The 24,042-nt window shown below is 40.1% G+C and overlaps 2 protein-coding genes across 3 annotated transcripts; one reads left to right on the top strand and one right to left on the bottom strand.

The window, feature by feature from the left end:
* Positions 1–340: 340 nt before the first annotated feature.
* Positions 341–13,027, top strand: LOC116310701 (acetyl-coenzyme A synthetase 2-like, mitochondrial). Of its 2 annotated transcripts, XM_031727567.2 has the most exons (15): positions 341–428; positions 860–1,251; positions 1,460–1,556; positions 1,626–1,825; positions 2,686–2,861; positions 3,454–3,606; positions 3,902–4,049; positions 4,718–4,855; positions 5,667–5,759; positions 9,842–9,954; positions 10,368–10,494; positions 10,618–10,745; positions 11,462–11,525; positions 11,615–11,736; positions 11,823–13,027. In XM_031727567.2, exons 2-15 carry the CDS (start codon positions 939–941, stop codon positions 11,994–11,996), a joined length of 2,046 nt encoding a protein of 681 aa, XP_031583427.1. In that variant the 5' UTR covers positions 341–428; positions 860–938; the 3' UTR covers positions 11,997–13,027. The 2 variants fall into 2 exon arrangements, with proteins under 2 accessions (XP_031583427.1, XP_039454739.1); XM_039598805.1 differs by lacking the exon at positions 341–428 and having other exon boundaries at positions 783–1,251.
* Positions 13,028–13,231: 204 nt separating this feature from the next.
* On the bottom strand, positions 13,232–23,224 carry abcd4 (ATP-binding cassette, sub-family D (ALD), member 4). Its single transcript, XM_039598806.1, has 19 exons — positions 22,861–23,224; positions 22,622–22,740; positions 22,242–22,369; positions 21,288–21,427; positions 21,085–21,201; positions 20,122–20,247; positions 18,706–18,756; positions 18,442–18,536; positions 18,230–18,351; positions 16,779–16,870; positions 16,573–16,662; positions 16,176–16,381; positions 15,556–15,647; positions 15,361–15,397; positions 14,596–14,645; positions 14,447–14,499; positions 14,293–14,369; positions 13,989–14,104; positions 13,232–13,711 (listed from the first exon to the last, which is right to left on the bottom strand). The coding sequence occupies exons 1-19, from the start codon at positions 22,899–22,901 to the stop codon at positions 13,610–13,612; spliced, it is 1,854 nt and encodes a 617-aa protein (XP_039454740.1). The 5' UTR covers positions 22,902–23,224; the 3' UTR covers positions 13,232–13,609.
* Positions 23,225–24,042: the final 818 nt, after the last annotated feature.

Consider the following 24,042-nt stretch of genomic DNA (forward strand, 5'->3'; position numbering starts at 1 on the left):
GATGTGTAAAATACGAGCAGAACTTTACACTGTTGTAAAGCCCATGCCTTAGCTCTCATTAATGGGCGGATTGATCCAGATATTGATTGTATCGAAGTATTGGTCCGATACTTGCGCAATAGGATTAATACTTTGTTTCCATCCTTCAAGTTTAGTATGCAACCCAATGAATTCTATTAAATTAATATTTGGGGGGGGGAATAAACAAATATACTTCAATCTGGTATTTATTTGGTGTTGGATCGATACCAACTGGTGGTCTTTACTCCCCCTAAATACCACTCAAACCACAAACCACAAAACAAAGCAGCTCCACTTGGTGGCCACATACGAAAACACACTGTTAAGTGAAGTTAAGTACAAGTTGTACGGGGCTGCAGATGGCATCGTAGGTGGCAGTCTGTAAAGTGAAGACATCCAAGCCAAAGGTAAACCGTACTGCGGATGTTCGTTCATATCCGGAAACAGAAGCTCGGCGAAGTTGTTTAAACCGTTTAAATGTGAAATAATAAAGATTTGTAGATGTAAACAAAAATACGTGGTTATGATGGTCCAGCATGCAACGTAAACAGTGAGTCTTATTGTTGAAAGTGAAAGTGGTGGATTTGAGAAACAGTTTGTACCCAGAAGTGAGCAATGTTTGGAAAGACTTGTGCTTTAATGGGGTTGATTTCAACATCACAGTGAAAAACAACTTGCAACTCTGTGGGGATTTTTTTATTTTCTTCATATGTTCACAAGTGTCGGCCCACTAGTTTGTAACCGCCCTTTAACGCATCACTCCTCAAGCCCTTCCTCTTTGAACTCTTCGGAGTTTCCAAGTTTTCACCTCTCGAAATTTAATCTGTGTGATTTCCAGGATATCTCAACGGCCTCATACGTGACGGAAATGGTTTGGGAACATCGTTCAGCAAGCGCAGAGCACTTTCACTGACAACATGTGGCTGCCGTGCGGTTGCACTTCCAAGTACGTCGCTTCTTCTTTCGCTCGTCGGATTCTTGCGTCTCATCTCCATGTTTCGGGCCGAAGTCGGTGCAACGTCGCGGCGTTCATGCCGGAGGCTGCGGGCTTTGAGGGGGTGTCGGGCCGCGCGGCGCTGCGGGAGTTGTCCGTCTCCAGCAGTGAGAGCTTCTGGGCCGCTGTGGCGCGCCACAGGCTCAGCTGGAGCATTCCTTTCCACACCGTGCAGGACTGTGACCTGAGCCGAGGCAAGATCAAGTGGTTCGAAGGAGGAAAGCTGAATGTGTCCGGTGAGATCGCGTCCACTTTTAAGTAGAATACAATAAGCATGTGTGCCATCGCACAAAGTCTTCTGTGCTCCCTTTATGTTGAGAAGCAAAGCCAGGTGCTACTGTGTGTCATATATCTGCACATACAGTATCCTCATGGCACTGTGCTGATTAGTACACAAGGAGACCTCTGTCATCTCTGTGTGTGTTTCCTTCCGGACTCTTGCAGTGAACTGCTTGGACCGCCATGTGCACACCTGTCCTGAGAGGGTGGCTCTGATCTGGGAGAGAGATGAAAGGGGGTCAGAGATGAAGTACACCTACAGGTAAGTAGTTTTGAGTTGGTGCTGCACTGATGGTTCTGGTTCCTGAAGTTCATGAGCATGTGTTTGCAGAGAGCTGCTGGAGATGACCTGTCGAGTGGGCAACCTGTTAAGGCGGCATGGTGTGAAGAGGGGGGACTGCGTCACCATCTACATGCCTACCTGCCCGCTGGCCGTGGCGTCCATGTTGGCCTGTGCCCGCATTGGTGCGGCCCACAACGTGGTGTTTGCGGGCTTCAGCGCAGATGCCCTGGCAGAGCGAATCAGGGATGGTGAGATGTTATTATTGAGCTCCTAAAGCTGCCTTAGAGCTGCACCTGTCAACATTTTAATATCAGCAGTGGAGCAAATGACATCATGTGCTGTGCCAGTGGGCACTACTCATCGACCCGCTCTGTAGTTCCCCTCAGCACGTTCCCCAGTGTTCTATACTTAATCATTTTTGTGATTTAGTTTTGGTTCTTCATCCATGATTTTGCAACTGTCTCATTAAACGGCTCTAAAAACTAGGAATCAATATATAACTTATGTCTTTAGGGGGCATGGCAGGAAGTTTAAATTTATAACATTACATCAAATAAGTTACAAAGTTAAAGACACTGAGTGAGGTGATTAATACTGATCATACTGCATACCGAGTGCAGTGGTTAGCTGTGAGACTTTGGGTCCTCGCATCCATACTCTTACCCATGCTGCCCACTTAAACACTGTAGTCCATGGACTCCCCACATAACAGCCGCCTACCAACTGAGCATTCAAAATGCGGCTCACCACTCTACAAAAACTCCCTTTGTCTCGAGGAGCATGGCAAACAGTCCATGGCATTGAAACGGCTCCCCCAGTTCCAAGAAATCTGACTAAGGAATCGTTCGAAGAAACCCAGTTCTTAAATCAAGAGGCCCCACAGTGAAGGGAAACAGGTTGCAAAGTGCAATCATAGTTTAAGGCAGCCTTAAGGAACTTGTTAATTAACTACCAACATCTCAGTGTAAAACAACCCAGAACTCCTGCAAAGGGGCCATGCCTATACCCCAAACATCAGAGCTTTTTGGATCCTCCAAAACATCAGACAGGCGGTTTTAAACTGTTTGTTTCTTTGTGTTATTTATTCATATTTTTCAACTTCTTGCAGCTCAGTCCAGCACTGTCATCACAGTGAACCAGGGGGTCAGGGGTGGTAAGGTCATAGAGCTGAAGAAGACCGTGGACAGAGCGGTGGAGAGCTGTCCGACAGTAAAGCAGGTTTTTGTTGCTATGAGAACAGACAATCCAGTCACCATGACGGCCAGGGACATTGCCATGGAGGAGGTGAGGGAGCAGAAAGCCAATCAAATCCTTAAAATCCAAATATAAGCTGTTGAGGGCGAATTTGGTATTTTTGAACAAAAAAAACGAAAGAAGAAAAATCACAGTTACTCATTTGAGTTTCTTTTAAATCTGATCAGTAACTAAAACAATCAATACTAGCATGCGCATTTTGCATCTTATATCACGTGTTTCCTCTTCATTTTTTGCAATTAGATCACAAGTGCATCTGATATGTTTTGTTTGCAATGAGCAAACAAAACATTAGAAATGAGAAATTAAGAAATCTCACGCTCATGTGTCCTGACGAACAAGGACATAAAGTGAAATCTGTCACCTGTTATGACTCTGGCTGAACAGCTGGAATATGTGTGTCTATGTTAGCTCTTGAAACCCGTTTTCTTAGCTAGCCTCTGCTAAACTAATCAGGAGATTGACTAGTGACTGTCAGATATAACAACTGTGCACAGGCTCTTCTGACCTCCTGGCACAGTGACAGATACAACATCTAAACACAGGCTGTTGTGTCTTCTTGTGATCTGGCCTTAAAAATATAAATGGTGTTGTAACTGTGTTTATTCACTGCATCATACAGGAGATGCTAAAGGAGGATGTTGTGTGTGAGCCAGCTGTCATGAACAGCGAGGACGTCCTGTTCCTCCTTTACACATCTGGCAGCACAGGGAAGCCCAAAGGTCTTGTCCACACGCAGGCTGGATACCTTCTGTATGCTGCGCTCACACACAGGGTAAACAATCACTGTTTTCCTTATTGGCAAACACAGTGTTTAGCTCCCATTTCCCAACAAAGGCCATAAATGGCAAAAATGTGATGTTTAATTCCGTGTGACTATGTGTAAGAGGAAATCTCAGCCTGGTTTGCAGCACATTAAATGAGGATTTTCTCTTAAATGTTTTTTGCATGATGGGACAGTTCAAGATCTTTGTTGTGTTCAGAAGGGTCAAATATTAGTATAATATTGAGCCACGTGATAGTGAATATTCAAAGTATTTTTATGTTTTTGTCTCATCTGTCATCACCAGTATGTCTTCAGCTACCACGATGGTGATGTATTTGGCTGTGTGGCGGATATTGGCTGGATAACGGGACACAGTTACGTGGTCTATGGACCGCTGGCCAACGGGGCAACCACTGTGCTGTTTGAGAGCACTCCTATTTACCCAGACCCAGGTATGAACATGATTACAATAAAATGGAAATTATGATTTGAGGTGTCCAAATACACTATCACAAAATAAAAAGTAAAATGTTTCTTTGATGGAAAGACATTATTGTAAATTTTTGTGTTTAATGATAGTTTAAAACCTTACGAAATTAACTTATGTGAAGAAACAAGTGCTCCTATTTCATGCTATGTATTGTTTTAAAGAGAGATCAACTGAAGTTGAACTAGTGCTGGGGTGTACTTTTGTGTAATTCCAGATTGCACCACAAGATGGTGCAGCAAATTGCCATGTGAGGGATTTATGATTATGATGCATAACATTTTGATTAAAGTTTGCAGAGGGTAATTACAAAAAGTACCTTTAAAAAATGTGCCTATCCCAAAATGTAGTTTCATTTTCTGTGGACAGTGTTGATACATGCTTTTTCTGCTCTGTATTCTTGTTTTTGGCCAAGAGCCCTGCTGTTGTGTATAACTGTTTACAGTTAGGCCATATTTTACATGCTAAAATTGGCATCGTCTGTTTAAACAGTCCAGGCTTCATCTGTGTCTGCACGTCTACCACATTTTTGTCAAAGGGAAAAAAACAGTTTAAGGGTTTGGTTTTTAGGCTACTGCTTTATCCTAAACCCCAAAGTTTAAAAAATAAATCAACATTTTGTCGTGTTCACAGGAAGATACTGGGACATGGTTGAGAGACTCAAGATCAACCAGTTTTATGGGGCCCCCACAGCAATTCGTCTGCTGCTCAAGTATGGAGATCAGTGGGTGAACAAGTACGACCGCTCCACCCTCAAAACCCTCGGGTCTGGTATGTGAAACATGATGCTTAGAAAGAATAAGTATTTTTTCACCTGTTTCTCATTTGTGTAGCAATAGACATGAAGCCATGAGGAAGTTATAGACAGAGAGTTGCTGTGTAAAAAGTTTTAAGCCATCTCTAATTTCTTTGTGTTAAAAGAGACTTTCCAGCATTTTTTTTTTCTTGAGGAATAGTTCTTCAAGATTTCTGAAGGTCTGTAAGTTTTTCTTTTCTTTGGACACTGGCTGCTTTTTCACTTATTTTCTGTCCGGACCTTGTACCTGACAATTTTTTGGGGAATTTTTCTTTTTTGGTTCTTTGTTTCCTAAGCCATTTAACACTGCCCTATGACTCATTTAACCAAAAAATGGCACAAAACTCATTGGATGAACCAGTGTTGCGTCTAAACATAACAGACAACTTAGAAAAAGCCAATTTTAAATTGTATTTGTTACTAGAAGCCTGTCACAAAAAAATCTTTTGTCCCAATTTCTTTGTTCAAATCTAAAATGCCAACTATAACACACTTTGACAGGCATAAAATATTGTTTTTGCACCAACAAGATGATTCATAAAGAGCTATTAGCCAATAACTTGCCATATCTTAGCATGGTGTGCAGTGTGTCCTCCTTAAGTAAGTCAAGACGAGGGGAAACGCGGAGAAAAGGCTCAAGTTTGCCGAATGACTCAAGAGCTGGACTGAACCGGTCTGCTCCCAAAGAAAGTCTGGCTCCTTGGAAGCAAATTGTAAAGAAATGAGAGGTGGCTGAATACTTTTGTACAGTACCGTATTATTTAAGCTATTCTTGTCTGTCTGCAGTGGGCGAGCCGATCAACACGGAAGCATGGGAGTGGTACCACAGAGTGGTCGGGGACGGACGCTGTCCTGTGGTGGACACCTGGTGGCAGACTGGTAACTGAACACACTGAAGTGACGGGTTTATTCACCACATTTTACAATACTACACAACATTTTACAGTATCACAAACTCAGCTGGCCACATCAGAAATTTAAATATTAGATTATTGAAAAGAGTAAAGTTACAAAGTTCTGTTTAGAACAGTATTTTTTTTAATGGAGCTGTCTGTGTGAAACAACCAAAAAGACTCAGGCTGATTAAAATAACAGTGAGTTAGGTGGACTCTGGTGTCCTAAGTTATTTGCAGTTAATAACTGGTAATTATTAACTATCAGTGGATTTAAGTTATTGTTTCTTGCATAGCGATGTGATTACAGCACGTTTGAGAGAAACGGCGAGAATCCCAGCCTGTAAAGAGCCATTGATCATACTTCTCAAATGATTTATAGAACAATGAGATACAGATGTGTACAGTTTGAGGTTTGGATCAATTTTTATTTCATCTAAAATAATTTGTACACCATTCACTTTACTTTATGTGATTGTAGTGTTATATTGCTGCTGTCAGGTTCATCAGTGCTGGAAAAACTCAGTCATCACCTAAACAAGCATGGTCTATAAATGTTATATAGGGTGTGAGTCTATAGTCTGTCCTACTCTCCTTATATCGCCCTGTATTCTCTAACTGTTCTGTAATAATTCCTTTTTTGTGCTCACATTGAATTTTCATGGTGAGTCTTAGAACATTCCTCATTCCTAATCCTTCCACAATGGGAACTTACTGTAAGGTCATGAACTCTTCGTCAAACACAGCCACGTCTGCAGACACTAAAACGGTCCATCTTAAAGGGGAGAGAAGCTGCCTGAGTCCCTGTAGCAATAACAGTGTTACGTAATGTGTGTGTGTGAGACAGAGAGAGGGAGAGAGACATTTTCTCTTTTCTTAGGAGTTAAAAATCAAACCACGTTTTCTTCTCAGAGTTAAAGATTATTTCAGAAGCGGTTCACAAAACCAAAGGAATGAGATTTTTTTTTTTTTTTTTTTTTTTTTTTTTTTTTTGAAAGTAAAAAAAGAAGGAAATTCAATGACTTTAACACTCAAGTCATCCACCACCAAAGTGCGGATAAGGACATTTAGATCTGAAGAGGATGCACTTCTCCCGTGTACTAGTCTGTGGTGCCAGACCAAAATCATGTGACTCCAGCACTGAGTTTCCAAACATAAAAACAGGTTGGAACAGGTTAGGATAAACTTGACGAGTCTCAGTTTCACCAATTTATTCTGCTCACGTCAACAAACACACTAACTTGTCTGCCTTGTGGCCTTAATTGGAATACTGAGATAAACCTTTCCCACACAGAGCACTCATCAGCCCGCCTACGCTCGGTTCTGTAATTCTGGCATATGTCAAAACAAAATTGCTGCTTTTGTACTGGCCAATTTGTGTACACACAGTTAAGACACACTTGCAGTGCTGTGGAAAAAGTATTCGCCCCCTTCCTGATTTTTTTTTTTTTTTTTTTTTTTTTTTTTTTTAACCTATTTACCACAATTAAATGCTTCAAATAATTAAACACACAAATATGCAAAAAACAGACAAACAAACAAACAGGAAGCTAGGATGTAGCCAGAACCAGTTTATCAGGCAGGCACTGCTGCGTCATCCTATTTATTATATTTTATTTTAACCTACTAAAGCAGCGGTCCCCAACCTTTTTCGCGCTACGGACCGGTTTATGCCCGACAATATTTTCACGGACCGGCCTTTAAGGTGTCGCGGATAAATACAACAAAATAAAACTAGTACCGGTACCAAAAAAAAGATTTATTCATAACACACGTGAAAAGACCCAGGAAAACCGAGTTAACGATAAAAACAATAACAAAATAACGCTGAAAACCGATAAAAACCCTGAAAAACATACATTTCACACCTGAGCCTCAACTCTCAAGGCCTGGTACCAAACGACTCACGGACCGGTCCGAGGGCCGGGGGTTGGGGACCGCTGTACTAAAGCTCCAAACCAAAATGTGCTCATAGGTTTTCTTTTCTACTCTAAAAAAAAGCAATTGTGTGGTAATCTTTATTTTCTTTTACATACGGTTATCAGACGGTAGCAGAAACTTCTACCCCCTTCCTTTTTATTGGTCAGTTGTGGCAGTTAGCTTGTTTCGACAGCAGGATGCACATGTTGTGACTGCAGAAGTTATGACTAACTCCACTGGAAAGAAGAACTTGCAAAATAAACATGTCCTTCAGCGTTCGATGACTGAAAGACTCCAAAATGCTGCACAAGTGTAGCATTGGATGGGACATAATAACATCATGTTAGAAATCAGCGGATTTTGCTAATAATGTCAGTTATCTCTTCATTAGATTGCGTAATGACCTAATGGTGCAGAGCAGGGTTAATTACCATACAAATGGCAAAAGTCCATAATTAATTGACGATAATTAAACATTAGAGCATCATGAGCTTGAGAATTACAGACACAGATATGACCTAAATACCCTACTTCTGTAAAAAGGATTATGTTGTTATGTTATTTTCATGGTCCAGTGTTTTCAATTAGGGCTAAGTGGCATTATTCATAAATGCCATTTGGTTGATCTGGAAGCAAGTAGCCTGTTTAGAGAGGAAAATGGATTTTGATCCGTTGCTGGCGTACAGCCTCCATGTAGGATGATCCAGGACTGGAGAGGTGAGAGGACAGAGGATGATGGGAGGTTGAAAAATAGCTTCAATCAGCGCAAATGAAGGGGAAAAATAGCTTAGTGTGTTTGAACTTTCAGACACATGATGCCATCTCATCACTGGAAAAATAGATAACCCAGTGTCCAAAGTCAGCAAAATTCCAACTTGAAGCCGGGCTTGCTGTCTCCGGTTTTTATACTTAACTGTCTGTGTGCTCGACCTGGACTGTTTGTGTTAATCACATTGTTTCTTGGGACTGTGAAGCAACAACTCTCACAGTTACAGCTGATGTAAACAGGATGCCAGTGGCTAATGCTATTGTCGAATCATCTGTTGTGTCCTATTTTGTAGAAAGTCCCCTCTGTTGCTACCAACACCACCAGCAGGATTACCAGAGGTCCCTGATGTCCACGCAGACCTAATAGCATTTAATTTACTTAGTATGGCTGTAATTCTACAATCTACATCTGTAGCAATGAGAAGGGCTTACAGTAGATTCACAAACTGCGATTTATTGAACTATGGCAACATGTATGGGAATACAGTATATTATGCAAAAACAGAGTTCATGCAAGTGATATGACCGCCTTTATTCTTCAGTTCTTCAGATCACAGCCTGAACTCTCTTAGGCAAACTTTCTTCTTGGATGACATTCAGAGCTTTTCTTTAGATGTCGGCTGCCTTTTTTCTGCTGTCTGTTAAGATGATCCCACACTCAATGTTGAGGTTTCCCTTCCTCAAGAAGGACCTCTTGACATTCAACCTTCCACTTTGACCATTTTTTAAATCCAGGTGTTATGTCAGGTCTTCCTTTTGAATTTCCCCAATTTTTTAAAGAACAATTCACATCATGGCAAGAAATATCAGGTTTTCAGCTAATAACTCTTTGGGAGTTTAAAAATGCTGTTTTGTGTGTGTCAAACTGTGTTAACTTTGGCATGCTGCTACTAAAAAGTGCCTAAAATTGGTTCTTTGTCTGTTGTGTGTAGACACAACACTGGTTCATCCCTTGAGTTGGATACCTTTTATGCTTGAAGGATTCATAGATCAGTGTTAAGTGGCTTAATAAACAAAACAAAATCCTCTGAGCAACATTAAATTGGCGAAAACTGTTTAAATCAATGTGGCTAAGCAGAGAAATACAATGTATACTGAACACATCGCTGGGCCAAGTGCGGATCCTTGGGGAGCAGCTCTACCAAGTTTAAAATAAAAATGATAATAATACTAATAATAATTGCCATAGCTAACAGTGGGATGTAATTTATTCCTTTGTACTATGAAATTTGCCAAATGTGTCTATCTGGAAAGCTTATTAAAGGTTTTTATATACACTAACCAGTTGGCTTGGGACTGAGTGTGAGGGGCAGGGCAGAGTAATATGAAGGAAAAATGCTGAAATATATTTACACTTTACTCGCTTTGCTCTGTTCTCAGAGACGGGTGGCATCTGCATCGCACCAAGGCCATCAGACCCAGACGCAGAGATTGTCCCAGGAATGGCTATGCGACCCTTTTTTGGCATTAAGCCGGTGCTTATAGACACTGAGGTGAGTGTGTGTGTGTGCTGTTCCTGCAAATGTTGGATGGCTGGGAACGACCTGGGAGATGGGGTCAGATTAGGATTATAAAATAGCCACCAGCTGTGTCACTTTTGATACTCATCCCACTCCCACGATCAGGCCAAGTGTGTGCATGCCAAACTCCCTATTAAAAATCTGTCGCTCTGTTTTGTGCTGATTGAGGTTGCTTTTGCATTTGCAAAGCACAGATTGTGCTGACAGTTGGAGTGATGTCCCTGAGCCAGTCTTTTTTTTTCTGCTTCTCATAACCAAAACATACCAAAAAAAAAAAATCATCCAGTGAGCTAAATGAGGTTTAATGTAGCGTTTCCATTTGTCCTAGGAATGTTTTAGAAGTTTTGCAACTGGTTAACATTTAGCGTTGTTTTGGATTTCTTCAGGGCGAATTGCTGACTTCCAACAACACATCCGGAGCCCTGTGTATGGCTCAACCTTGGCCTGGTATGGCCAGAACCATTCATAACAACCACCAGAGATTTATTGAAACATACTTCCAGCCTTATCCAGGTACAGTATCACGAGTTCAGGAACACACCGCCTCTGTTTTCGTAATGTCTTCTTAATGTCTGTTTTCACATAAGGAGAAATGTACAGTCTCTAAATCCTTCTGTACTGGTGCACATAATATAGGTTACTTCTTTACTGGTGACGGTGCCTATCGGTCTGAGGAGGGGTACTACCAGATCACTGGCCGCCTTGATGATGTCATTAACGTGAGCGGTCACAGGATAGGTACAGCAGAGATAGAGGATGTAGTGGTAAGGCCAATAACTGATTAACTTGAATGTCTTGCATTTCAAAAGCTCAAATATACCTGATTAAACAAGGTTCACAGCTCTGAGCTTAAAAAACAAAAACCACGTCATCTTTAAAGTTGAGTCCTTATTAAGCCCACAATGCATCTTTCTCTGGGAGTCCTAGAGCAATCTTCAATTTCTCTGTTAAACTGACCTGACTTTTATGTTGAGGAGCATCACTGGTGATGGGAGCATGGTCCAGCTACAGCTCACAGCCTACATAGTAATGTGCTGTAGAGCTCAATTATCAGCTCATCACTTCGCTGATATTGTATATCAATATTAACCATTTGCCCACCTATAAATATTGGCATTTATAACGGTCAGAAAAAGAAAACCAAAGAAGACGCCCTTCAAACATGTTGTTGACATTGCACACTGCGTCCACCAGAGGGCAATCTTCAACCTCCTGCCTCAAAATACAATAAACAGCCGATTCGAGTAGAGGTAGGCAGAGCCAAAATGAGTAAATAAATGACTACATATTACAAATGTTATAAATCTGTTCAAGTTTACTGTATCTGAAAGAAAAAACATATTGGCTGATCTATCAGAGGCAATATATGGTTGTTGTTTAATTTATTTTTATTTTTTTAAATCAATAGTTTGTGGTTCTTCTAGAAAGGCATTAAAGTATGAAGATCCTGAATTTATCCTGTTTGTGACTTCTGTAACAGAATCAGTGTCCTGCAGTGGCTGAATCTGCTGTCATAGGGTATACACACAGCATCAAGGGACAAGGTAAGAAACTCAGCACAGTTCCTTTCAGTGTAAATCAGTCAGCAATGTGTTTTGTAGGACAGATAAATGTGTGATTTTTGCATCGTCAGGTGTCTACGCCTTTGTGGTGCTTAAAAAAGGCATAGATGTGCAAGAGGCAGACTTGTCGAGGCAGCTAAACGGCATGGTATCTGAAAAGATCGCCAAGTACGCTTCTCCGGATTTCATCCAGGTAATTTTGTAATGCTGATTTGAAAATGCTGGCAGTCATGACTGACTTTATTTAATAACTTCTCATTGTGTTGGTCTTTGTCACAGTTTGCCCAGCGTCTGCCAAAAACCCGCTCGGGTAAGATAATGCGGCGGGTGCTGCGTAAAGTTGTGGAGAGCGACTTGGAGGGTTTGGGCGACCTCAGCACTCTGGATGATCCCGCAGCAGTTCAGGAGATCATTCAAGGTCACGAGAAACTCTTGAGTAAAAATCGACCATAAGGTGTTTTCTGAAGGAGAGAGGAGTGTAAATGGAAAGCTTGCGTGTTGCACTCCATTTTCATGAACCAGACCTGTGCCTTTGTATGAAAAATTATTTTTAATAGCCAGATAATTCTGACAGGCTCTTTTAAAATCTGTCTACAATCTCCAGATAAACCAGACCTACAAAACCTTAAAGTTCCCACCTAATCTCCCAGAATTTTTTACGAAATAATGTTATTTAATGAAATATTACTTTTTTGACTATTTTACAAGTTATATCCCCTTTAAGAAAGGAAAACATGGAATTTTCAGGGTTGGAGAAACAAATGTCAATGTCAAATTTGACAACTTTTTAAAATTGACAACGAGTCAATTTTATACACAAACACAAAAATTCAAACTCTAAAGCAAAAATCTTGTTTTTGTTCAGCACAATTTTTCTAATCGTGAGCTTCAATGTCACAGGAGGTGGTATAGAGTCAGTGAAAAAAAATTGCACCAAATTATTGTCTGACATGGTAACAGGAAAAAAGTATTGGTTGGTGATAATTCGCTACAGAGAACCTCAAAATGTGGACTTAAGGTAAACTTTAAAGGGTCATATCACCATATGGGATTAGGGTCTGGCTGAAAGAATTTACTACATATGAGAGGTCTCTTTTTAGCCTACATTTTGATAGGAGGATGATTGTTCTATCAGTGATTCTTTGGGTCAAAACTAAGTTTCTATTATGTTTCAAATTTCATGTATCAGGAAGGAGATGCCATGTGATGGCTCAAAAACGCTAGAAGAAATAATGTGAATTAAAAAGCACAAAATGTTGATGTACTTCAAGCTGGGATCATAGTATGAAGGTATAATTTTGCTTGCCCTTATCAAATGTACCAATTTTAATGTGAGCAGACAGATACCGACGTATTTCTTAGTAGGAATTAAAAAGAATATTGTGTGAAAGTTTGTTTTTTTATTACACAGTAATAACCGTTCTCCCATTGGAAATGTTGTACACTAAGCTACTGTAAAGTCACATAAATGCATTAAATATTTACAGAGTTGTTTTTGTTTTTATCTTAAAATGTGAACTTTATGTGGGGCCAGAACTTTCTTGAGTGGTGTGACACACAAGCCTTCTTCAAACTATTAAAGTACCTCTGTTAACAGAACAAAGTGTGCTGTCTGAGAGCACTTGAATGTTAGCGAGTGACACGGCAAGGAGCCTTTATGTACCTTATTCCCACACTGATGGATGGTGTTGAGTCAACAGTATATAATTTAATACAATGTAATCACAGCCTTACAGTACACCCCACATCTATCTACCTTATGTCTTCAGCATGTGTTTGATTATTATCTTGTTCTTAAAATATTTAGATTAAAAGCACCCTCTCCACTGAAGACCAGGTCAGTCTGGAAGCTGCCATTTTTGGAGACAACAGATGGTGTACACAAAAGCAACAGAACCAGGAAGTGATTGGGTGAAATTCCATTTTTTTCAGTCCACACACTAAAAATTAAAAGTTAATAGTGGATTAGTTTGATTGGTTTGGTTATAGGAAGAATTTTCACATTCTTCTAAAGGCTGTGTGTAAACATAGACACTGGTTAAAGCATTTCAAATCGATGGCCGCAGTCACATTGCTTCATCTCTGAGACTGAGGTTTCCGCTAGCTCCCTTTAACTTTGTTAACTCCCATCGGCCTTCTCCACACAGCTTCAGCTGGACATCATGGTACTGGAAAAACAGAGTTAGACATAATGTAGTAACAGTTGGATGGATCTGAGAACAAGGTAAGAGAAAGCAGGTGAAACTAAGCCACGAGAATGAATTGCTGATCAACTTTTCCACATCTCCAAAAAGAGTAGAGTCATACAAAGCAACCCACTAACTGGCATTTAGCTCAACAACAGTGACTAAAGCAAAATATGTATCCAAGAACAGAAAAAGGTTTGAGTGTGCAGGCTGTAATTTCTACAAGTTATCTTAACTGGAGTCAGGATGTTTGGCCTACCTTCTCCAGGCTGCTGCGATGTCCCAGACTGACTAAAGTCATGCCCAGCTGTTTGCAAGTTCGGTACAGCTGTGCTTCCGCCTCCTCAGTCAAAGCACTAGTGGCTTCATCTAAAACTAAAGTTCAAACACCAGACAGTTGCAGACTAGAACACATCAGTTCAGTAAACACAGCAAACAGTCCCAACTCACATGAACCACACACTCAGCACGACTAAAAACTTCATCAGTGCATTCATGCTTTCTTATGAGATGCTCTAGTGAGTATTTGTTATAAAAAATAACAAAAATCCAGAGCAACATACTTGCATATTTGGGCTGCAGGTAGAAGAGTCGTGCAAAGGAGAGACGCTGCATTTCACCTGGAGACAGAACATCATACCTGCAGAGGAAAAAAAAAAATGCTTGAGAAAGACTGAGGAAGTATTACACAGTTTTACTTCTTTAATTGTTTCTTACCAGTTCCAATCCACTTTCTCATCCAGCCCGCCCGTCCGTTTCAGCAGACTGGACTGCACACACATCAAGGTTTTATTTAGCATGAGTGAAAATGAGAAGTTATTTCATAAAATAACATGCATTCGAGATGAAAGCAGAATTTATCTCACCACTCCGGCTAGTTCCAAGAATTGTATAATTCTGTCATCATCCACCGACCCTGAAAACATGACATGTAATTCTGGTTTTTCTTGAATTCTCTACAGCAGTACCATTTAATATCATCAATCCTCAGTAAAATAAATAAATACACACACGCAGACGCACACAATATTTGTAAAAAATTAAAATATGTTGATTTTGGATTTGGTGGCTCATTGCTAAAGAGGTTAATTTACAATATAAGATGCTGAGGTATTTAGAGAGGGCTCTTTAGAGAGGCTGAGCTGTGTTCTTAACAACTTAAGAACTTGTAGAACTAAAGTGTAGTGGAAATTCATGGGCTCAGAAACATGGAAACTGTTGTCAAAGAGCACAGAGAAACTGTCCTGTGTAATCAGTCACAAAAAAAAAAAAACTGCAGGGAATGCTTTGATGATTTCAGCAAGACAAAGATGAAGCAAAAGGAACTAAGTGCAATGCTGTCCTGCCTGCCACTGACAGCATTTGTAGCAAAGATTACAACAAAGGAAAGGCCCAAACCGCTGAGCAGCTGAGACACTAAGTGGCACAGGGACAATGAATCCTTTCACTTTCAAAACTGCAGCAACCGTTCTCCCCAGTTTCAAGACTCTTAAGATGTTGTTTTAAAAGAAAAGCAGATGTAACACAGTGATGGGCTTGCCTGTCCCACCAAAATACACCACACACATAGATTAACTAATAGAGTAGCTTTCCTCTGGCTAATTAGCTGTTGATCACATTTAATACAATACCTGATGCAGGGTAAATATCCTTCAGTGGGTAGATCACCTGTTGGAAACAAGTGTTTCAGTAAATTACCAACAGGTCTTTTTTTTGTTAGATATAAACATAACAGCCCCCTCCCACACACACACAAAACATTTATGATTTGGCATGTTTATATAAAAGGAAGAACTTTGAAGAAAAACAGCACAATGAGAAGAGACCTGCTCACGCAGAGTGCCATCGGTCAGGTAGGGTTTCTGTGGCAGGAAGAGCGTTCCTCTGGGCCCAAAACACGTGGTCATATGGACAAAGCCTGAGGAAAAATGAACAACAGACAGCTGAATGAATGTATTTGTGCTTTACAGTTTCTATTTGATGGCTTTACACTACCTTCTCATATCTCTCCCATTAAAAATAAATAAATAAATGAACAAAAAAAACTAGTAAATTTCTTTACCCCCATATTGTGGCTTTTTAAAAACATAAAATTTAAAGTAATGGAACCTTTGTTGTTGTTATTGTTCCTCAAGTCAGTGAAGTGCAGTACTGATGAGTTCTCAACAATACATGACAACATCAGTGTAAAACTATGATCTGTTTTTCATGTTCATACTTTTGAAGGGAAACCTTGGTTTTTTTTGGCCATATACAAATCTCTTTAAATAACCGAGACTCTGTTACTTCGTTATTTATGTATTTTAACTCTCATTCTTAGTTTCCCCACTATTGTTATGCATTGTTATTATTGCCCTTTTTTGTGCCATCTTTGCTTCTCCTGCTTTGCTGAAAAGTTAAAAAAATAATTAAAAAAAAACATCAGTCTCAGTTGTTCTGCTCTCACCGCTGTGTGCTTCCCAGAGACGGTTGAGGACCCGCAGCAGTGAAGTCTTGCCAGTGCCTGTGTTCCCCACCACCAACAGATGAGTTCCCTGGCTGATTTTCAGACTCAGGTCCTCCACCAGCAGCTCGTCGGAGAAAGGGGATTTGTATGAAAGATGGTCCACGATGAAGGCCGTGTCCACTGGGCCTGCGTGGATGTTGAAGTCACTGTGTGGAGAGGTGGTGATGTGTGATGTAGTTGAGGCTCAGAGGTTTTGGTATAAACATGAATTTTTCATGTTTCCATTTCTGTATGCTTAATGTAATCTAATAAACTCCCCTCATATGCAGCCTGCTTCTTAAATCATCAGACTGTGCTTCTTTTTTAACGCAGCAGAGAATAATGTGCCCACACAAACCTGTCAAAGTCGTAGCTTTCTCCTGATGCCGGGTCGTAGTCGCACTGCTTGGTTAGGATGTCATCCATCACCTCCCTCAGCTCCCCGATCCTGACCAGAACACACACACACACACACACACGGTTATGGAAAGGTGGACGGCATACACAAATCCTAATGTCATCATTTGTCCTCAAAGAGGTCAATTTAAGTATGCAGCCTGATACCTGTGGGTGTATCCAGCCACATCTGACAGAGTAGTTGACAGGTCTATTAGCTGCGTGAAACCATTTATCAAGTAGATGCACACAAAGGCGTTCTGAATGTAAACAAGGAGAGGGAATAAGAAGCAAGAGTCAATACGAGACAAGGTTTGTTTGTTTTTTGAAAAGGTCTGCATGCACAACAAAACATTCGGAAGTCAAATCTGTGTGCAGTGCAAGAGATGGCGTTTACATTTTTGAGGGGGGTAAAAAGGATTTTGGTGCCACCTAGTGGGTAAACTACTAACAAACATGATGGATTTCCTCTTTCAGCTTCACTATAAGGAAAGCATTAGGACAGTGTGCACTCATGTAAGACAGCAGTTTTGGATTTTATCTTCTAATTTAGGAGTCATGTCATCAAGTTAAAAATATGCACAGATACTCAGAACTATCTGGCTCCCACATATTGAAGTAGCCACTTCATTAGGTACACTTGTTCAACAGGTTAGAATTGCAACTCTTGAAATAGTCAATCACATGGCAATGCATTTAGACGTGTAGAAATGGTCAAAACGTGCTGCTGAAGTTTTAGCTTAACATCAGAATGAGGAAGAAAGTGGATTTAGGTGACTTTGAACATGTTATGGTTCCAGACTGGTTTGTGTGAGGATTTTACAAACTGTTGCCTCTGCTGTGATTATCCTCACACAAACATCTCTAGGGTTTACAGAGAATCATATAAAAAAAGAGAAAATATCCCATGAGCAGCAGCTCTCTGGGTGAAAATGCCTTGTTGATGTCAGAGGTCAGAGGAGGGCCCTTCCTCTTTGGGTCCCTTACTACCAACTAAGCATCATTTAAGCACCACAGTCTACCATCTCCATCCCTATATGATCACAGTTTACCCATCTTCCAATGAAACTTGTTCCAGCGAGATAATTCACCACGTCACAAAGAACAAATCATCTCAAACTGGTTTCTTGAACATGAAACCTTGTACTCAAATGACGTCTACAGTCACCAGATCACAACCCAATAGAGCACCTTCGGTATGTGGTGAAACAGGAAATCCATATCATGGATGTGCAGTTGACAAATCTGCAGCAACTGTGTGACGTTATCATTTCAATATGGACGAAGATCTTTGAGGAATGTTTTCAGCACTTTGTTGAATCTTGCTGAAACTTGTTGAATAAAATGAAGGCAGCACTGAAGAAAAAAGGGTATCTAACCCAGTACCAGAAAGGTGTACCTAATAAGGTGGCTGGTACTTTTACATTTAACGGGGTGACAGGTTATCATGCCACATAATAAAGGATGTTGCATGCAAAAAATAGAAATAGCTCAAACTGCTGCCTAACCAGGAAGTAAACAGTTCTTTTTTTAATCATTTATATAGCTCTGTTTTAAGTTCTATTTTGACATAAAGAAAAAGAGGAATTTAAATAAGTAAAGACATAAAACATTTCTACCTTGCTGATGAGAGCACTAAGTTCACCAGGAGTGAGGCTATCGTAAACACCACTAAAAATGGGAATGGCGATTATAATGTAGCTCAGGAATCCTCCAAGGTAGTCAAATGTGTTCACTCCAACTGTGAAAAGAGACATTACAGGTTTAGAGGTTAAGTGTACACAGTTGTGTTATATAAGCATGATAACAGTAAAGTATAGAGCTTTCTTACTATAAAGCCAGAGCTCTTTGTTTATGAGCCTCTTTTGAGTATACAACAGAGCCTGCAGTCTGCGGTCCGTCCTCATGTGCTCCACTTTACCAGCTCTGCAAGTAGAGACAGGCGGATTTTTTTTTCATTTTGTTCTCTGGTTTCATTTGATTTCTGAATAAGCTCTATCAATACATCTTATCAATACAGGAAGATAAAATCAAACTGTCTGGCAACAATAACAGCCACCTTTGCAGCATCAGTAATGTTGTGGTTTTGTCTCACCTGTAAAAAGCTGCAGACTCTGCATTGACACGGATTTGCATGTGCTTGAATCTAGACATGAAAAAACATATGTGATAAAAATGTGTATCAATTATAATTTAAAAGAGAGCCATCTTGCCCATTTCCAGATTCTTACTAGACTACCCACAACAGTATATCTGCATGATTCACAGTTCAAAGTAATGTGGATGAACAGCCTCTCAGTTCATCCACTGTAGGAACAGCCTCACGTTTCACATGTCATGTGATGCTTCCTTCTGCACAAAATAGACCTACAGAGCACAACCTACTCCAATCAGAGGTGGAGGAGCAGATGATACAGAGCTATAAAGAATATAAAAATATAACAAATAGCACCACTTTTACAATAGAAAAGCACACAGAGGGGTGCAATACACATATTCATATTCCTGCTCAGCGTGCTGTCAGTGCTGAAGGTAATTTTTAACATGGCAGCTACACATTAGTGCACTAAAACCTTCAATACACTCAGGTCTAAAACTCTCATAACCCATTAAATGAGATGTGGAACTTGATGGACTTGATGAAAATGAATGATAACTGGTCAGTTTTATTGTTCATAATGTTTTCTAGTAGCTTCAATTAGAGCAGTGTTTAAAAGGAAAATTGGCAGCAGACTGGGACCTACTACAAAGGTGTGCAAATTCAAACAACAATGTGAGGCACAGTTTGTTCTCCTCTAAATTCACAGCTGGACTTAATTCGGCGGAGCAAAAGAATCTGTGAAAACGTGCCAGTTCCAGATGATTTTAAACAAAAGGTTGTGAGTTTAGCAAAAGTTAACAGGTTAAAAGAGAAAGCCACCCTCGTGACACTGAAAACTCTTTAAGATCAATTTCCCTCAATAATCCACTAATCTCACTTCATAGTATACCCCTGACGAGGCTTCTGTTGTCTACTCTCACTGATTTCATAAAGATCTGAATCTGATTGTTTAGAGCAGTGTGAAACCTGAGCTGGTGGCTCACAGAGATCATGTGTACCCTGAACTCATTATTTGAGGATTTCTCCATGTTTAATATAATCATTGCATGCTGTTGTGACAGTATATACAAGACAGGAAATAAAGAAAACCATAATAGATCCACTTTAACAGAAACCAGTTGATCTGTTCCTCTCTGAACACAAAGTGAGGCTGTTTCAGCTTGTGATAGATTCTAAAGTAAAAAAAAAAACTAAACTAAAATAGCAAACTGATGCATATCCTGTGTTACACAGAAGGCACTGCGCCAAAGCCTACAGATACTTCCTTTTAACAGAGCCCAAGTGTCTTTGACAACAAACACAGGAAGGATTTGTATCAAACAAAGCTGGCAGAATACCCAAAGACTCTGTTAGAGGTTAAATCAATCTGCTGTTAGCACAAATTTACAAACTTATAAAGGCTGAACCTACCTGAAGTCTCCCTCCAGTTTCTCTTGCTCAAAGAGAGTTGAAACTATCGGCCCCATGAGGATTTTATTGGCAATAGTCCCGATTACAAAGTAACCAAAGATACTCACAGGACCGATCCAGCCGGTGCTGCAAAGCAAAGCAAAGCAACTTTAGGAGCCCGTTACATCAAAATACGTGGAAACAACACAACACTTAAAGTGCACACAGTGATATTCAAAGAGTCATTTTGCTGCTTTTACGGCTCACATTTAACCTTTTTCCTCTCTGGAGGCCAGCGTATCGAGTCCAGGCTGTATATGTTATATAAATGCAACCAGCGCCATTTTCAAAGGTCACCACGTATGGCACGAATACAACAAAATACCACCTGGTATTACTACAACTACGGCTGATGTAGAATTTGTTGAGCCCAGGATTTTTTAGAAAGGGTTAAAGGGGTCTGTTATTTTTACAAGGCTGTTATCTCCTTTCTAACTGACAGTTTTTGATAAGGTGGAAGCAAACGGTCATTTTTCACTAGATTTTTTCCAAATCCTACTGCAGTCTTATGATAAGGACAAGAAGTTTTATTGTATGTCAGAATATGCTTCCCATCCATAGTAGAGGTTGTTCTTTTGCCCTCACTGTTTTGCAGCCTGTTACTAAATTTGAGGTTGTTCTTTTTTTCAGCTGGAAATGTCAAAAAGGGCTTGGGGGTTAACAAAAAGCCCCAATTTAGCCTGAATTTTAATAAGGTCAGAGTTGCAGCAGACCTTTTGTAGAGCACATGTAATGCTTTAAATTACATATAACAGGTATTTATTCTTCTAACTTTCTAATTCCGTCCCTTGTTTTATGTACTCTGGACCTCTCTAAAGGACAGATATTCAGAAACGTGGCTGTAAAACGGTGGCACCCCAACATAACTGAATGATCTCTAACACACAGTGCAATGGGGTTGATCATACAGCACAACGCGCTCACCTGTGAAAGCAGTGGTAGGTGTAGTAAGTCAGGGTGAACGGTGAGATGATCAGGCGACTCGCCATGCTGCTCATCTGCTTACACAACCTCTCTGCATCCTGACTGATCCGCTGGTCTCTGCACACGACAACGCAATTAAACAACGACAGCAAAACATTTTCATGCATAACAATGCACCAACCAGGAAATGCATTCATGCTTACGGGTTGTCTATGTCCTCTCTGAGCACGTTGAGCGTGTAGTAGACTCTTCCCTGGAAGTAGGCCGAATGGAGACTCTCTGTTAGCGTCTTCCTCCAGCTGACATACATCTGATTGCAAATGTACTGGTCAATACTTTTCAGCTGCATGGGAGGGGAACAAAAAAGAAGGGGAGAGAGAAAAAGTGACAATAAGTGACAATAACTTAAATAAAGATGTTATAGATCAGGAAAGACCTGCCACAGAAGTTTCTTTAAAAAGCAACATGCTTAAATAAGCTGACTAAAGTTAGTTTCTTAGGTTCAAAATCCAAGCAAACACAATCAAGACCAAATGCATGTGGCTATAAAATGGTCATGTCAGGTTGTCCAGACCTTATAAAGTTGCTCCTGTTACAGCATCAATCCAAAGGTGCGATGCCATGCAGTAAAACACAAGAAACTATTTATCAAACTTTTGATTTAGTTAGTTGAAATGCACATCTGAATGTTACAGATAATGTACACTACTAAACAGGTTTTGATAAATAAAGTATATGCAGTTGCAGAGACTTAGTGTTAATCTTACAAAAACTGCATATTTCACAAACCAAACCTGCACTACTCTACTTGGGTTAATTAATTCGATCCCAAGAAGAGAAACAAATCCGTTTAGGCTTGCCTCAGGAAGTGCATCCGGCATAAAAACGCCGCCAAATCAAACACAGAGCTACTGCTGCGGTGACCCCTTGCGAATAGGGGAGCCCCTGAAAGCAGCTATTTCTGTTTAATATGAATTCCTCATTAAAATTAAAAATCAATTTTTTTCAGGGGCGACTCAGCCAAGAAAGCATAAACAGACATACTGGACACGTGTGAGACAGCGCATCTGTAGGGTCTTAATCTTATTTGGTTTGTAGGATAAATACTACTGTGTTAGTAGGTTGACTTCTGTCGTTACTCTGCTACTTTAACTTACTGTGGAGTTGAATAAAATGAGCACCATGGCAGTGCCCACCAGACTCCTGAAGCCTGAGTAATTTTTGTCTGCCAGCACATTGTAGAAGTGGCTGGGGAGGACTCCCACCTGGTAAATGATCAGCTGCTCTGATGACAGGAAAACACATGTGTTAGCACATTGTATTATGAGGAAGGAGTCAGTTCAAACAGTGACTCATAAAAGAGCAAAATGATTAGCTAAAGGTTATCAAGAAAGAGACAAAGCCTCCTGTGGTCAGGGCTCATTTTACTGCAGTCAATGCAAGCTTTCTGATGCTATCAGAAGTTCCTCAAAGTTAGACCACAGCCATTTTACAGTTTCCTCCTCTTTTTGTTCTATTACACTCCTCCAGCTGTTACCTGCCAGAGTAACGCCCAGCAGCGTCCCAAACATCAGGACACTCTGACTGGTCCATGATGGGAACAAGACCTTCTGGATGCTGCAGAACCTCTGCACAAACCTCCAGTCTAACTGTAGCCTGATTTGCGTGAACAGACAGAGAAAGAGTGGAAATTACAAGATATTTTGAATGACCTTCACTCCTCATCCCCCAGCACCACCTTAAAACCCAAAGAGTGAGTGCGGAAAAGGTTCCTACCTGTCCCTGCCTCGGAGATTTTTCTTTTCCAAACGAGGCATCTGCACGGGCGGCAGAGGACTTGCTTATGTAGACAAAACTTCACATAAGTTGGTCGTGTTTCATAAAAGCCGATCCAGCCGGCAGGTCAAGGTAAACTAAGACTAGCAGCAGGAAAACTTTTAACTGTTAGCAAGGACAGTTGGAAACGAAATTCAACAAAAAATCTCTAAAATAACTACCTCACTTACTGCTGTCACCGCTACATTAGTTAGCCAACACCTCATATAACCTTAATGTAATAAATCCTGCTATCCTCCTGCTCCACTGTGAGCCACAGGAGTAGAGGAAAAAATGTTTTGGACGGTGAGTGTCAAACTACGGACTTCCGGATTATCAGGTGACCCGCAATTTTCAAAATAAAAGCTCCAATAGCTTTTAGGCGGAATTTTTAAAAATGGTGAAAGCGATAGTGCACGTGCACTATATAATTTTTCTATTTATTTTTTATTTAAAAAAGTATCAAGCGCCAATTTGTGATGTACAAAACATTTATTCCTGGAAAAAAGCAAAAATAATTCACAGGGACACCTAGGTGGGAATAAAGCCTAATCACACTCCATCCTGCTGTAAGTTTTCAGATTCAGTTTTTGCTGAAAAAGAGGTAATGTACGATTAAAAGATAATGTACAATCATATATAAATGTTTTTTCCACTACCATCTCAGGTGAATGGAAAAATTAAAAAAAAAAAAAACATAGAGAAAGAAAAATAAAGAAAATAAAACGATGTAGTTCTGCAGCTACGATTTAAACTTTAAATAGTAGCTCTTTGTGTAGTCACACTGTGACTACACAAAGCACAGTGTTCAAGCTGCAAGTGAGTCTTTAAAATAATTTAACTGTATAAACATAGAAGCAACTTAAAAATTCTACTGTTTCTGGAATAATATTTAATTATGAAATAACTGTAATATCCCACAAAAACAAATTGCTTCCATTGTGGAATGAAAAGTTAATGAGTCATGTTTGGTGAAATTCTTCCGTTTTTCCTGAGAGATGATGTCTTGAGAGCCTTCAAAGTAATTTCAACAGAAATCTAAGATTTTACAGTCTCTAAGTGCATGTCTTCTTATTTTTATTTTTTGTCCATTTGGCCACAATATTTACAATATTAAAAAACACAACACACTAGTATAAAAAT

Source organism: Oreochromis aureus, linkage group 15 (genome assembly GCF_013358895.1).
Source record: "Oreochromis aureus strain Israel breed Guangdong linkage group 15, ZZ_aureus, whole genome shotgun sequence".
NCBI lineage: Eukaryota > Metazoa > Chordata > Actinopteri > Cichliformes > Cichlidae > Oreochromis > Oreochromis aureus.